Raw genomic sequence first — 13730 nt, forward strand, 5'->3', positions numbered from 1 at the left:
GAGTGATCTCCCTATCCTTAACCTCAACTCATGAGTCTTTCATTGTATTTTCCCTTCCCTGTCCATCTTAGGAGGCAGAGTGATAAAGCAGCTTTGGTGAGCAACTGGCATCCAGTCAGAGTCAAATCACCACAATGGTATGGAATATTCCTTTGGTCACTTGGATCTGCTGCTTCGTCCCCACCCAACTTCTTGAGTCCACTCACTGGTGAGATGGTACGGTGAGAAGCAAGAAAAGGCCTTGACTCTGTATAAGCACTGCTCAGCAATAAGAAAAACATCTCTGAATTATCAACAGAGTTTTCAGCACAAAACATATAATCATACCAGCTACTGTGAAGAACATTAATTTTGTCCCAGGCAAAACCAGCACACCACATACAAAAGGTGGCAGGTCAAGAAAAGGTAGCTGAACACAATGAATCAACTGATACGGAATAGCTTGCAAACAACCAACTAGAATTCTTTTACCTGGAAAAGACATAATTCAAGAAAAATTCAACGGAGGACTAGAAAACTCTTAAGTGACAGGAAACAATTATATTTCTTATACTACAAGAACTAATGGGAATCAAAATAACTGCATTTAGTAGCTGCTTCAGAACATCTAACAAAACATATTATATGTAGTCAAGTGATGGAAGCCATTATTGCTCTATCACACTGTGCCTGTCAAAAGTTGATATCGGTTCAAAAAAGCAACTGAGCAAGCTTACAGACCAGAATTTCAACAAGCGTTGCTAGTTTAATATATCTTGACAATCAACAACTTCCATAGTTTAGCAACTGTGTTATTTCTTTCATTTACTACAAAAGACTTGATTTCCATTTCTAGTCAGTCCTTGCTACCAAAGTCCACCAACTTAGCTAGATTTTCAAAGAAGCATATTTGTGCTTTCTCTTGTACAACTCCTTAGAACACGATAGGCTCCTCCAAATACCTCCAAAGCTGCTTCTAAATTTCTTTCAAATACTCTCTCACTAATAATAATAATAAAAAAAAACCAACACAAACCCTTAAGCAGATCATAGGATGGTTGTAGGTGGAAGAGACCTCTAGAAATCTAGTCCAGTCCTCTGCTAAAGCAAATTCACCTTGATCAGGTGACATAGGAATGCATTCAGTCAGGCTTTGAAAACCTCCAGAGAAGGAGACTTCACAACCTCCCAGGGAAGTCTCTGCCAGGGCTCCCTCACTCTCACAGGAAAAAAGTTTTTCCTTATGTTTTCGTGGAACTTTTTGTGTTCCAGTTTCCATCCACTACCCCTAGTCCTGTTGCTGGACACTATAGAAAAACGTGTTGCCCCTTCTTCGTGACATCCACCCTTTAAGTTCACGTAAGTGTTAATTAGGTCCCCACTTAGTCTTCCCTTTTCTAGGCTAAACAGCCCCAGTTCTCACAGCCTCTCCTCATAAGAGAGATGTTCCGATCACTTTGGTAGCCCTTCACCAGACTCTTTCCAGAAGTTCTCTGCCCCTCTTGAGCTGGGGAGCCCAGAAATGGACACAGGACTCCAGATGAGGCCTCACCAGGGCAGAGTAGAGGAGAAGGCGAACATCCCTCAACCTGCTGGACACACTCATAACACCAGATGTGTCATGCATCCTGCACAATAAACTAGCTGCTAATAATCTACTGCTTCCTTATACTCCTTTTTTTTCTCTAACTACATTGTAAATTCTTTGGAAGACAGACTATATTTTAATGTATAGAACAAATGAAGTCCTGATTCATTACTAAGAGCATAACGACTACAGAAATAAAAGACCTGTTGGTGTTTTGTGAGGGGCTACTGCTGTTCATAAAGGTAAATAACCTTCACGCTAAAGTGTCCTAATTTCACAGGTAAAACCATTTCACAGAAAAGCCAAGTTATTCTAGCAGACCAAACATACTACCTTAAGGGGATTTTCAAAGACACTAGACTGTTCTGGCACTTCGGACTTTCAAGCAGCTGAGAAGAACGTAACAAACTACATTTTTGTGCAACCACACTATAAGACTTACAGTTGTCAAGACACTCACCTAGCTTTTTCTTCCTCTGGTCTCTCTGCTTCATTTTCATCTACAAGAAAAGAAACACAGAAGTTATCTTGTCATACAGATTATTAGGCAACTCTTCAGCTTACTTGAGACATTTTCATGTTTCAATCAATCAAGCAGACCCCTGAGCCCTCACACTGCTCTGTACTGACATGTCCACCATAGGGGCAGGGTTTAGTTTACAGGTTTCACTGTAGCTTGAATGTTAAGAAAGTACCTTAAGTTGTAAAGAAAGTTTATACATGAAAAGTTAAGACTGCTGCTGTACTTCAGCGCCAAGAGGCCGGGCAGGGAGGTACCGGGAAGAGGGTCAGCCGCCTCGGGGGTGCATGTGAGGCAGGTGCGCCATGCGGTCCTTCCGCCGCGGAGGCCTTGCACGCCTCACCAGCAGTGAGGCCGGTAGCCGAGAGCCCGCGGGGGAGGGGGCAGGAGCTACCGACATGGCGGGGAAGGGACCACGCATAGGCCCGAGACGGCTCTGCCGGAGGGTTGGCCAGGAGGAGGGGACTGAGCAGCGGCGGGGGTGGCGGGACGGGGGGACCCTTTTAAAGGGCCGGCGGCCGGCCACGCTTGGCGAGCAGGTGTGGGCCATGCTCGGCCGTGGGCCGGTCTGGTGAGGCGGCGCACGCCGCGGCCTATCCACCTCCACGCACACCCCTGCCGCCGTGGCGGCGGGGCAGACCACCGGGCGGGCGGGAGAGGTGGACTGGGGACGGGGGTCTGGAAAGGTCCGTACCGCCATAGAGCCACTCCTCCTCCTCGTCTCCGGCGGCCCCGCTGAGGTCCGCCGACAGCTGCTCCACCTCACCGGTAGACATGGCCGCCTCCCGCGGGACGCGAGGGCCCAGGCCCGGCGGTGCCGGGGCCTCCCGCAGCTGGGCAGCACTGCCGCGCCCCTTCGGGCCGGCGCCTCAGGCCGCAAACTGCCGGTGGCCGGGGTATTGCCAGCAAGTAGTTTCCCGGACCAGTGCCACCGCTAGCGCAGGATCCGCCGCCCGCGGAGGAACCGCCGCCGCCTGCTCGGCGCTTCCCCTCCCCCGCTGAGTGAGTGACACGCACAGGAAGCGGGCCCGGCCCGGCCCCGCGGCGCCCTGGGCACGGGCATGCGGGGGGCGGCCCGGAGGCGCCCGGCCGCCCAGAGAGGCAGGGCGGTCAGCGAGGGGACGTGGCCGGGCGCGGCCCGGCATCCGCAGCTCCTGGAGGGGCCCTCCGGGGCCGGGAGCCACGAGGAGGGAGAAGCGGAGGGGCCTTCTGGCTGACAGGGGAAGGATCAGGCCGGGTCGGAGAGGAAAGAGGAGAACGGTCGGGCCGGGTACAGCCCGGGACTGTCGCCCCGTCCCTGCCCGACTCGGTCCCCGCTCGGTGCGCTGCCAGCCGCTGGACTTACCTCAGCAGTGCCTTACCCAGGCGCGGTGTGCCTGTGAGAGCCCCCTTTCCTTCTGCTCACTACCCTTTGTCTCCGTTGTTCTCGTCGGTCCTTGTGCTCTTCTGCATCTCCAAACGCCCGTCCTCCCCCTCAGCAGGATCAGCGGCAGCGTGGCGACCTCCTCGACTACATCCTCGCCCATCTCCAGTAGCAGTACTTGACCGAACACACATACGGTCCAGTGCTGTGCTTCTACTGGCGACTCTTGGCAGCTGCCAGGGGGTAGCGTAAGCACAGGATAAACACGCTGATACTTTTACTAGTACTGTGCTAGCTCTCAGCTCACGAACTCTCCCAGCTGGAGGTTGTATTTTAGTTTTAACAACTCTTTTTTTTTTTTTTCCCCCTACACAAAGTCCCTAATTTTATTTTTAGCTCCAGTAAGAGTTTAGCATTCATAGTGTGCTATGAATGAAAGCATAACTATGCATTTCATTAAGAAATTGCTCTATTTTAAAAGTGGTGGGAAGTAGTAAGCCATTCATACTGATGATTTGCTCACTTTACATCTGTAAATGCTTCATTAGCAACTACAAAATTCACTAGAAAATTTTAAGTATCCACAACTGTGAAAACAAACAAAAAAAAATTTGACCAGTTGTGTGTACAAATGAAGTCTTCAGCATCTTAGGATGCTTGTGAAAACTAAAAAAGGAACCCTTTTTTCACACCAGGACAGCTTATGAAAAATTGGACTAGACGACTTGCCAGTATTTATAAACGTCACAGCTCTGGGTGGGGGAAGCTTATTCTTCACATTGCCTGCATAAAGAACCTTGTTTTCTGAAGCTTCATATATGACGTGACATTTCACTGGAGTTCACATGAACAAACTACTTTCTCAAAAGGGTTTTTTTTTTCCCCTTGAAATTAAATGTTTAAGTGTCATGTACAGATGAAGAATGTGGTGTCATTGGGTAGGTTTTCATCATGCAATTTGGGTTTTACGTTTCTAGTAGTGAAGTCAACAAAGGTATTTTTCACTCAAAATATTTCTAGACACTTGTTTCTCATGAAACAAATTTCTATGGTAGTACAGGTTACTAGTTGCCAGTGTCTGTCTTTATTTTCATTCCTGTTTTGTTCACTTGGCCATTTTACACACCTCCAGCCAACATTAAAGGATGTGGTAGAATTCTTTTAGTTTCCTCTGACTGCAGATACAAGGAGGAAAGAAAATATGTTTGTGGAAAACAGCACAAAGAGAAATCAGGAGTACATGTGGAACATAAAATCTAAAATACACCAGTGCAGACCCTCAAAGCAGTTTTCCTCATAGAAGCCTATACATAGACATCACATTGAACTGGTGGTGACATAAAAATTCATCTTGAGCAGCTTGAATGTTGGAAGCTGACTCAACAAGGCTAAGTCTCAAACACAGTTGCCAGCTTTCCACCACTCCCAGCAAGATCTTTACCCACCCCTGACTCTGATAGAATGGAGAAAGTGCTCTGAACCTGTTTCCTGCTTTGCTTCTGAGGACAAGATGCTGGCCTAGATGGCATTTTAACTTCTGCCCTCAAAAGTAAAAATTCCCTCTAGTCCCAGCCTCTGGAAGGGACCCGTCAGTTTCTCCTTTCTGCTGCACAGAGGGAGAAAAGCAGTTGGGGCCTGAGAAAGAAGGCTTCTCTCCAGTCCCTGAGTAGGTAGAATGCTAAGGACAGAAGATGGCACCTTTGTGACCTGTATCAACATCTTGACTCATGGGTTCCTGAAACCCACAACAAGATACCAAGTTTACTGAACTTTTAAATGTTCTTTTTCTAATATAGTAGTTGTAAATTTGCACAAGATAAAATAAACTGTAAAAGTGATTTAGATAATTTTATTTTGTAATTTAACCCCTGTGCTTTAAATTGATACACTCTATCTTCTGGGCAGTTCTTTTTGTTTCCTGGCTAGTAATCTCTTTTCAACATTAGTTTATGCAGGACTAGTTGCCATTATACAGTATAAAGTAAAAAAGCTATTCATTTTCCTGAAAAATCTGCTGTTTTTAAAATATGCCTGAAAAAAACCCCAACCTTTAAAAAATAACTGAAGAATTGGACAGGCCATAATATATGTAACTTTTGTCCATCATGCTCGTGCATTAAAAAAAAAAAAAAAAGCTCAGATACATAATGTCTGAGGTAATCTAAACTGAAAAGGGGATCATTCTACTTCTGTATAAGCCCAGGGGCTCAGCCGTTAACCATCGTTTCTTGGCACTACTTTTTCAAATCAAAATAGTCAAGAAGGCTATTAACGTACATATTTTTCTTTCATCATAGAGTTATATCCCCTAATGTTAAAATAACAGATTGCAGTTGGAACAACACAAAGACATATGTCTGAGTTTGGAAGAGGGAAGAATGCATCAGGGTAGCAAAGTGCATGGGGCAGACTCGAAGGAGATTTGTTACTGGAAATCTGGTGATTCCACATTACCCATGTTTTCCAGTGTTCTGAAATCCACTGAACCTTCAAGAGACCTGAGAAGGCTGATATAGACAGTGGATGAACAAATAATTTATCTTCTTGTTCTTCTTGTTGTTGTGTTTATATCTCATAATCCTACTGTATCAGAAAAATGTATTCTCATTCAGGACTAAGGAGGTTGCTCAAGTGACAAGCTATATAGAACAGATTTGCAAGTGAGTCATCAATTTTCTGTGGAGAAGAAACAGTAGATATATATCATGGCTTTTTTTTTCTAGTTAGCTTTGAAACTGATTTTGAGACCAAGAGCTTTTTAAAGGAGAAATAGAACTAAATTGTCATTTGTCTCTGCTAGTATATAATAGAAGTTGTGTTTATAAAAATAAAATATTTCATGTTGCTATCTCATCCACCACTGGATTTGTTCATACTAACACAAGAAATACAGAATTACAGGACAGGGAACGGTGACAGGGAACGCCAATGGAAGCTTCACCTTTCCAGTGAAAAAAAGCATCAGCAAAACAATCACTCTCTCAGCATGACAAAGATACCAATGCAACACAGAAGAGGGAATGATATAAGCAGTGACATTAAATTGTTTTCACATTTACCAGGAGCAAGATCAAAGAAGCTCTTTTCAATGTTTTTTAGGAAAAAGTCAGGCAAAACTGCACACTCGTTGCTCAGATGTCCCTCCTGGTACTGGTCACAGTTTCTAACCCTAGGTGAGGGAATCACTTCAATGTTTGTCAGAATTGGGCGCTGCCAGCAAAAAGAAGATATCTCCCTGCCCCTGCTAAGGAATATCCTTGCTGCTGCTCTGTCAGTGTAACAGAGGAGGAGAAACGGGCCAGGCTACTCTCAAGGGATTCCAAGCCCAACTGCAGGAGCTCTGCGCGGGCAGCCCTTTCTTCAGAAGGCGCCCAGGCCACAGCAGCTCCTCCGGGGATGGGCGGCCGCTCGACAGACACTACAGGACGGCCTGTGCCGCCAGAGGAAAAGGAAGAGGAGGAAGAGCCTCACGGCCACCGTCAGCTTCTCCGGAAAGACCTAAACCTCACCTCAATGACACGGCCGTCGTGCCCTCTTCTGTCAAGGGGCAGTGCTGGCCGGCCCCGCCCGCCCCACCCCGCCCCGCCGGCGGCCGGCAGCCACCCCGCGCCCGCCGCGTCATCCCGCGGCGCCGGCGGCGCGCCGGACACGTGCGGTGTGTTGTGGCTGTCAGCGCTGCAGGCCGCTGCCGCCATGGCGGTGCCGGAGCTGCGGCGGGTGTATCGGCAGGCGTGGGAGCCCGTGTTCGCCAGGGCGCGCCGGGCCATCGTCTTCCTAGATGCGGCGTCCGCCGAGGCACTGCACTGGGGCGGCGGTGGGGCGGGCAAGCTGCTGGCGGCGGGGGCGCTGGCCGTCAGGGCATTGCCTGCTGCGGCGGCTGCGGCGGCGGACCGTGTGGTTTTCGTAGTGAGCGGCGCGCTGCGGGGCGGCACGGCCAGTGCCGTGCGCGGCGTGTTGGGCCACGGCGCCGTGCGGCACTGCGTGCTGGTGTCCGGCGGCGAGGCGGAGGGCGGCGGCCTGGCTGAGATGGAGGAAACTCTGCGGCGGTGGATGGGCGAGAGTGGCCACGTCGAGGTGGTGCTGCGGGGCCCGCCGCTCCTGGCGCCCGTGTCGGCGGAGCTCTGCCTGCTGCCCGCTCTGGCCACGCTCCTCCCGCCTCCGCCCGGCCCCGGTGGGCCCAGCACCGGCCCCACGGAGCTCGGGCTGGGCGCACTGCCCGCCGGGCTGCGGGCGGCAGTGCGGGCCCTGGTGGGCGACCTCGACGCTCTCTTCACCTCCCTGGGCCTGCGGGAAGAGAGCTTCGCCGTGGGGGCCCTCAGCAGGGTCGTGGCAGCAGAGCTGGCGAGCTATGCCCCAGCCAGGAACAGGAGGAGGACAGCAACCAATAAGGCCTCCGTCGTCTTCGTGGACAGAACTTTGGACCTTGCTGGTAAGAAACCTGCCACTGGTAGGGGCTGTCATCCCTGCTGTGGGCCCACATCCACTCCATTGGGAGAGTTTCAGGTAGTCCTTGTGGCCTGAGAGCACTTTTAACACCATGGATGTGATGGTTGCACACCATCTTAACTCCCCAGTGGGTCATGGATGCCAAGAGTGAAGCAGAAGGCTCTACTGGAATGTTTCCACTCTCCACTTTCCATATTTCCACTTTTCTTCATCTGGAGAACATAGCTATGCCTGTGTGCCATCTCAAGATGTGAAGGAAATGGTCTGCACAGACTGTGCCTAGTGGATTACTCTGAAGCATTTCCAAGTGTATCTATTTATCATGTTTAATGTTATATATGTCTAAACAGATATACATCTGCCTATACTCTTAGCTACATGTGTATGCCTGAAAGTATCTCTGTATGTATATTCATAGGCTATTATATGCTATATGTTATACTTAGTCTTTGAGTGATGCACTTGCACATGGCTGGTGTTGTTAACTTGGGAAAAAAAAACGTTTGAGTGAAAAAAATAGAGAATTGTTTATACAGCACTTTCTAGGAAGCAAAGGAGCATAAGAATGAACCATAGGGTAAATTTAATTCTGCCAGTTAATGCAGAATTGATGCAAAAGTTGAGGGAGGTGCGGGAGTCCACTGTGAAACTGTCAGGAGAATGTCTAGTATTGTAAGCAATTTGCAAGCTTGGTAGGTGAGGTGAAGTCTTCTAAGCTGCTAAGATGTGACATCAAGACAGCAGAAAGGGAAAGAGTGATTGAACAAGTCACCAGCAAGGCACTGGGCTAGTGATCTGTAAAAAATTTGTATTAGGTTCTCACTTCTGGAGTAGCTGTCCTTCAGAGGAAACAGTAAACTCAGATAATAATTGATGTTGGAGTGGCTGCCTTCAATTACCCAATCATGTTATTGATAGACCTAGTCACATAGACAGTGCGTAGGCCTGCTTCTGTTTGCATTGCACAGAGTCGATAATTTAGATTGCAACTTTGGACATGCGACCTATAGCAAGTTTTTGGCACAGTGTTGTACCTGCAGCTCATCTGTATCTAAATTTTCTTCTTTTTTCCTTTTTTTCCCCTCAATTTTGGCTTTGTGTATCCTTGCACTGCTGTAGTGGTGTTTTGGGAAGATTGCTGGGAAGACTGCAGTAGAGTGGACTTGGATAAAGAGCCTTGAAATTAAACTGTGAGAGGAGTTCCCGGTTAGGGTGGGAACCAGCGAAAGTGGGCAAAGATTCATGCACTCAGGTAGTAGCAAGATTTAAGAACAGGAAAAGGAACCGGAAGTTGTGAATAACAATGAGCTGCCTGACAAGGAGACTGTGGAGGAGGCATGAGGAGAGATAATTGGTACCAGCTTAAATGTAGGAAAGGGAGTCTGGGATCTTGCACCTCAGTAGAAGGTTTTTCAGAGAAAACATCTAAAGATGAAATATTTTGGATTTCATTTGTAAATGTCTTATTGATACCTGAATCTTGTTCAATGTGTGGCCTTGCAGGTATGAGAAATGTTTGCATATCTGTGAATTATAAGAATGCTTTTTTATTCCAAACACTAAAAGAAACCCCTGGAAGTTAATTATGTGCTGGGCTACTCTCTGGTAAAGTCAGGCTACTGATTTGAACCAAGTGACTTAGAATAGGCCATCAGGAGGCAAGTGTATTCAATAAAAGGAGTACACCTTTAGGTACCGTAGCTCTGGATGATGTCTAAAGGAATTGCACTAATAGATGTCTTATTTTTGGCTCAGGTTCCATGCTTATCTAGAACAAAAAAAGATGTTAGGCTAGAATAATAGTTTTCAATAATACCAGGTGATTTCTAACAGTTAAAATCAAAATGTCTGAAAGATGCTTCTTCTGGTGCTGCAATTGCAAACACCTGAACTAAGGGAAAATACTAGTACTTAAATACCAAAACTTTGCTCTTTAAAGAACATATTAAAGAAGTAGTAAGTACATCTTGGTAAAAACCTCTGGTGCTAGTATCAAGAAACTGTATTATCCTTGTTGTGACAGTTGTTAAATAAAATAGTCACATATAAAATGACACATTTTTCTATATAAAAAATGAGGAGGTGTCTGATTAGGGTAGCTTTCTAGGTCCCTTGTAGTAAAAAGTCTTTTCTAAACTATTACTCTAAAAAAAACCCCAACAGATTATAAAATGTATTTAGTAGAGCTCAATCCAAATTTTAATGTTAAGCATTACTTATGCATGCTGTATTTAATGAATGTAGAGGAAAAAACTGAGTTAAGATTTTTCTGTTTATTATTTGTCTGACCTGTAACAGGAATAATCTCTTTATGGCCTTTGCCGCCCTCACTGCAGTGGCAGGGCTTCAACTGGGGTGGCATGTGTGCTGCCTGTCCTTGCAGTGTTTAAAGCAATGGATCAAGCAGTGCCCCAGAAGGTGGGACGTATTCATACTGGGGAGATAGCAGGCTTAGTACCTTGTACTCCCTGCTTGAATTCTAAGTTCTTGAATTCTGATTGTATAAAACTTTTTTACTGTTGCTGTCCCTAATTCATACATATGTGTAATACTGGTTTTTTTTGCCTGCTTATTGTTTCAAAGTTCACTGCCTTTGCTTTAAAAAGCAGAATAATCCTCCCAGCTAGAGTAGTGCTCTGATAAGTGACACTGGTTCAAGTCAGAGCTAGCTCTGGCACTTTAATCCCTCTTTAGTTTTTTCCTCTAGTATTTGTGCCTCTAAATATATGCATTGTGATACTACGTTTTAATCTTATGTGCCTTCCACGTGTTTCTTAGTCGCCAGCCTCCACACCTTCTGCGAAGCAGGCTCATTGATGTCTTTCAGAACAGCTTGACATGCTGTTCCAGTCTCTTGGTGCTTTGCAGCATTTGAGATGTGGACTGTTATAAGCACAGGGAATAGTGAGGTCTTGCCCACTGGTACATGCAGGTGATTTTGAAATGCAATATAGTGGGGAAAAAGACAGAAGAATGACTGACATGAGGGTGCTTGTGCAGCTAAAACATGGTTTTGATTAATAAACTTTGTGTGAATGTTATTGAGGTTGGCTATTTCAGTGCCGTCAGGAACAGCACTGTTACTTCCTTCTAGTACTTTTGCACATTTTGCACATTGTCAAAATCACAAGAGTGTTTCCTCACAGCCAAGACTGCAAACTCAGGTTTAACTTTCTGTATCGTCTCCCTTGCTGTTAGTCAGGCATCAGTTCTGCACCATATCCTTGTGCTCATTGCAATATGCTCAGCCTTTTAACATACACAAAAAGCAGAGTTCAGGTGCTCATCAGCAAAGTGTAGATACCATTCCCTTTCAGTTCCTGGGAGCAGCCGCAGTGAGTAGAAAGTTGTGGTGTGCCTTAATCATCCTGGTGCATAATCCTATCTATTGAGTAGGATGAGAGTGAAGGTGCATCCCCTTCCAGTGAGAGCTGGTTCTGTCTAATATTTGTTCTTTATTATTTTTGTTTTCAGCTGTTATAATTGCCTGTCTGTTTCATTCACTGTATGACATGTTTCAAGGTTGGAGTGCTTTACTGAAGCTCTTTGCGATTGCAGCATCTTCCAAGTTGACTCATTGGTGGGTTGATACTAATATCTTTTTAAAGGACACAAAACCATATTTTTTTCTTCCTTACCATATAAGCTGAAGCCTTGAAATTTAAGTACTGAGGCCTGTAGAGTACAGTAACTTTTTTTGAACCAGACTGGGGCTTTGACACAGGAGGCAAGTGAGACTTAAATTATTAAGGTTACTTCAGGTTGTAGACTGCAGCTGTGAGGAGTAAAGTCAGCTGAAAATATTCAAGTGGTGTCAACTCAGTACTGTGGATCAGATTGCAGCCTCTGCTACGGTGTACTCTGTAAAGATTCTGCTATTGTGGAATAGGCACACAAAGTTTTGTAGTAGACTCTTAAATATGTCAGATGTTAAATTTGTTACAGTGGCTTTACAGAGATAAGCAAATAAATGGCATGAGTTTTGCTTCTTTAAAGAAAACTGCAAGTAGCTAGGTCAGTGCAGGGATCTGGGAAAAATTACACGAGCCTTGATCCTTAAGTGTTTCTTATCTCCAAATTTCCTACTCTTTACATGTGTTGCAGTAACTGTGTGTGAGAAATGAGGAACCTCTCACGTTTCTATGACAGCACTCTGATGCAGCTGTGCTTGGCTGTGGGCTGCTGTGCTCCTGTTGCTGGGGTACAAGTTTTTTGAGCTTGGGAGGAGGAATGTGTGTTTCTTGTTGGTTGTTTTGGGGTTATTTTTTGTGTGAGGAGGTTCTTTAAAGATTCGGTAGCCATCATAGTGGGACAGAAAACTGACTACTATAATGTTCTTTCATCTGTACAAAGGAGGATGTAGGTCGTGTCTTTAGGCTGTTTTCTGGCTTGGTTTAACATGGTCATCTTAAAGTAAACCTGGATGAACGAATATGGCAGAACATTGATAAGCTTTGGACAAATATCCAGCTTCTTTCAGGGGAATATGTGTAAACTTTTCTACCTTGTGATATTTTAAATCCTGCTTTCACTGAGATGATGCATTGCTTAAGGAAGCTGCATCATAGGAATTATGCCACTAGAGTCCTTATTGTTAAGTCTTCCTAGTGGTGATCTTATTCACAAAAGGATTAGGTGAATGTGCAGTGTTGAAACATCATGAAATCTGGGATGAGTTTGTCCATGTTTCTAAAATTATCAGTCCTGAAGTAGTTAAAACAGTATATGTTAAGAAAGCTTGATGGTGGGGGCAAGATAGGCCTTGCATGCTGTTTTCGTGCACACTTACTTACATTCAAACTTTGATTAAAGGAAAAGACTCCAGTAGAAGAGCTGAATTAGCTGTTGGCTGGTGAGCAATGCCATGTTTAGCATGTGACTTTGAAGTCTTCCCATTTCCTAAGCTCTCATGTTGCTTCTGTGATGTGCAGTTGCTCCTGAAACCTGTTTTTTTTGTTGGTTTTGTTTTTGGACCAGACAGTAGAACCTGCCAGAGAACATAAGAATTGGAGTACGAATGGTGGGATATAGGGCTGGTAATGGGCCTAGGAAAATATTTTATTGTATGCACATCATTGATGCCATTTTGGAGGAAGAAGATATGTAGTTAACGAGTTCCTGGCTGCTGTTCAAGAATGAGTTGGTCAACTTTGCCAATGGTGGCAGCTACAACCTGTTATCAAATGTCACATATTTAAGAGTTTATAACTCTTAATAATACGAAAAAGTAAAATTAGAACAGCATGATTGTGGTGGTTTAGCTCGATGTCCACCCAGTCATAAAATCACTCCCCTCCTAAACTGGACAGGAGAGAGAAATATAGCAAACAGCTTGTGAGTTGAGAGAAGGACGGAGAGATCATTCAGCAGTTAGTGTCATGGGCAAAACAGACTCAGGGAGAAAAAGATTTGATTTATTAAAGAAACAATAAAAATGGGAAAATGCGAAATAAAACCATCTTAAAAACATCTCCCCCCACCCCTCCTTTTCCCGGGACTCCCTTTCCTTTCCCCCCAGCGGCACAGGGGATGGGGGTTGCAGTTAGTTCATTACAGGTGGATTTTGCCGCTGCTGCTTCTGAGGGAGAGGCCTCATTACACTTCTGGCTGCTACACTGTGGGATCTCTCCCCACGGGAGACAGTCCCTCGCAAACTTCTCCGGCATGGGTCCTTCCCATGGGCTGCGGCTCCTCACGAACTGCTCCGGCTGGGACCTCTCACGGGGGCAGCTCCTCACACACTGCCCCATCGTGGGTCATCCACCGGGAGAACAGTCCTTCAGGGACAGAGTGCTCCAGCCTGAGTCCCTCATGGGATCACGAGTCCTGACAGC

General features: G+C 45.9%; 2 protein-coding genes across 5 annotated transcripts in view; one reads left to right on the forward strand and one right to left on the reverse strand.

Annotated features, from left to right (window-relative positions):
* FIP1L1 (factor interacting with PAPOLA and CPSF1) overlaps nt 1-3170 on the reverse strand; it is a 43638-nt gene extending 40468 nt beyond the window's left edge. For 3 of the 4 annotated variants that reach the window (XM_061993488.1, XM_061993489.1, XM_061993486.1), the window contains exons 1-2: nt 2782-3170; nt 2028-2067 (exon numbers count right to left, since the gene is read on the reverse strand). In XM_061993488.1, coding sequence (XP_061849472.1) covers nt 2028-2067; nt 2782-2863 — 122 coding nt within the window. In that variant the 5' untranslated portion in view covers nt 2864-3170. The remainder of the gene's footprint in view (nt 1-2027; nt 2068-2781) is intronic. The other variant, XM_061993490.1, reaches the window with a different exon arrangement.
* A 3949-nt stretch (nt 3171-7119) lies between these two features.
* The window catches only part of SCFD2 (sec1 family domain containing 2), a 199959-nt gene continuing 193348 nt past the window's right edge, over nt 7120-13730 (forward strand). The window contains exon 1 of the mRNA XM_061993969.1: nt 7120-7879. Coding sequence (XP_061849953.1) covers nt 7144-7879 — 736 coding nt within the window. The 5' untranslated portion in view covers nt 7120-7143. The remainder of the gene's footprint in view (nt 7880-13730) is intronic.

Source organism: Colius striatus, chromosome 3, assembly GCF_028858725.1.
Source record: "Colius striatus isolate bColStr4 chromosome 3, bColStr4.1.hap1, whole genome shotgun sequence".
Lineage (NCBI taxonomy): Eukaryota > Metazoa > Chordata > Aves > Coliiformes > Coliidae > Colius > Colius striatus.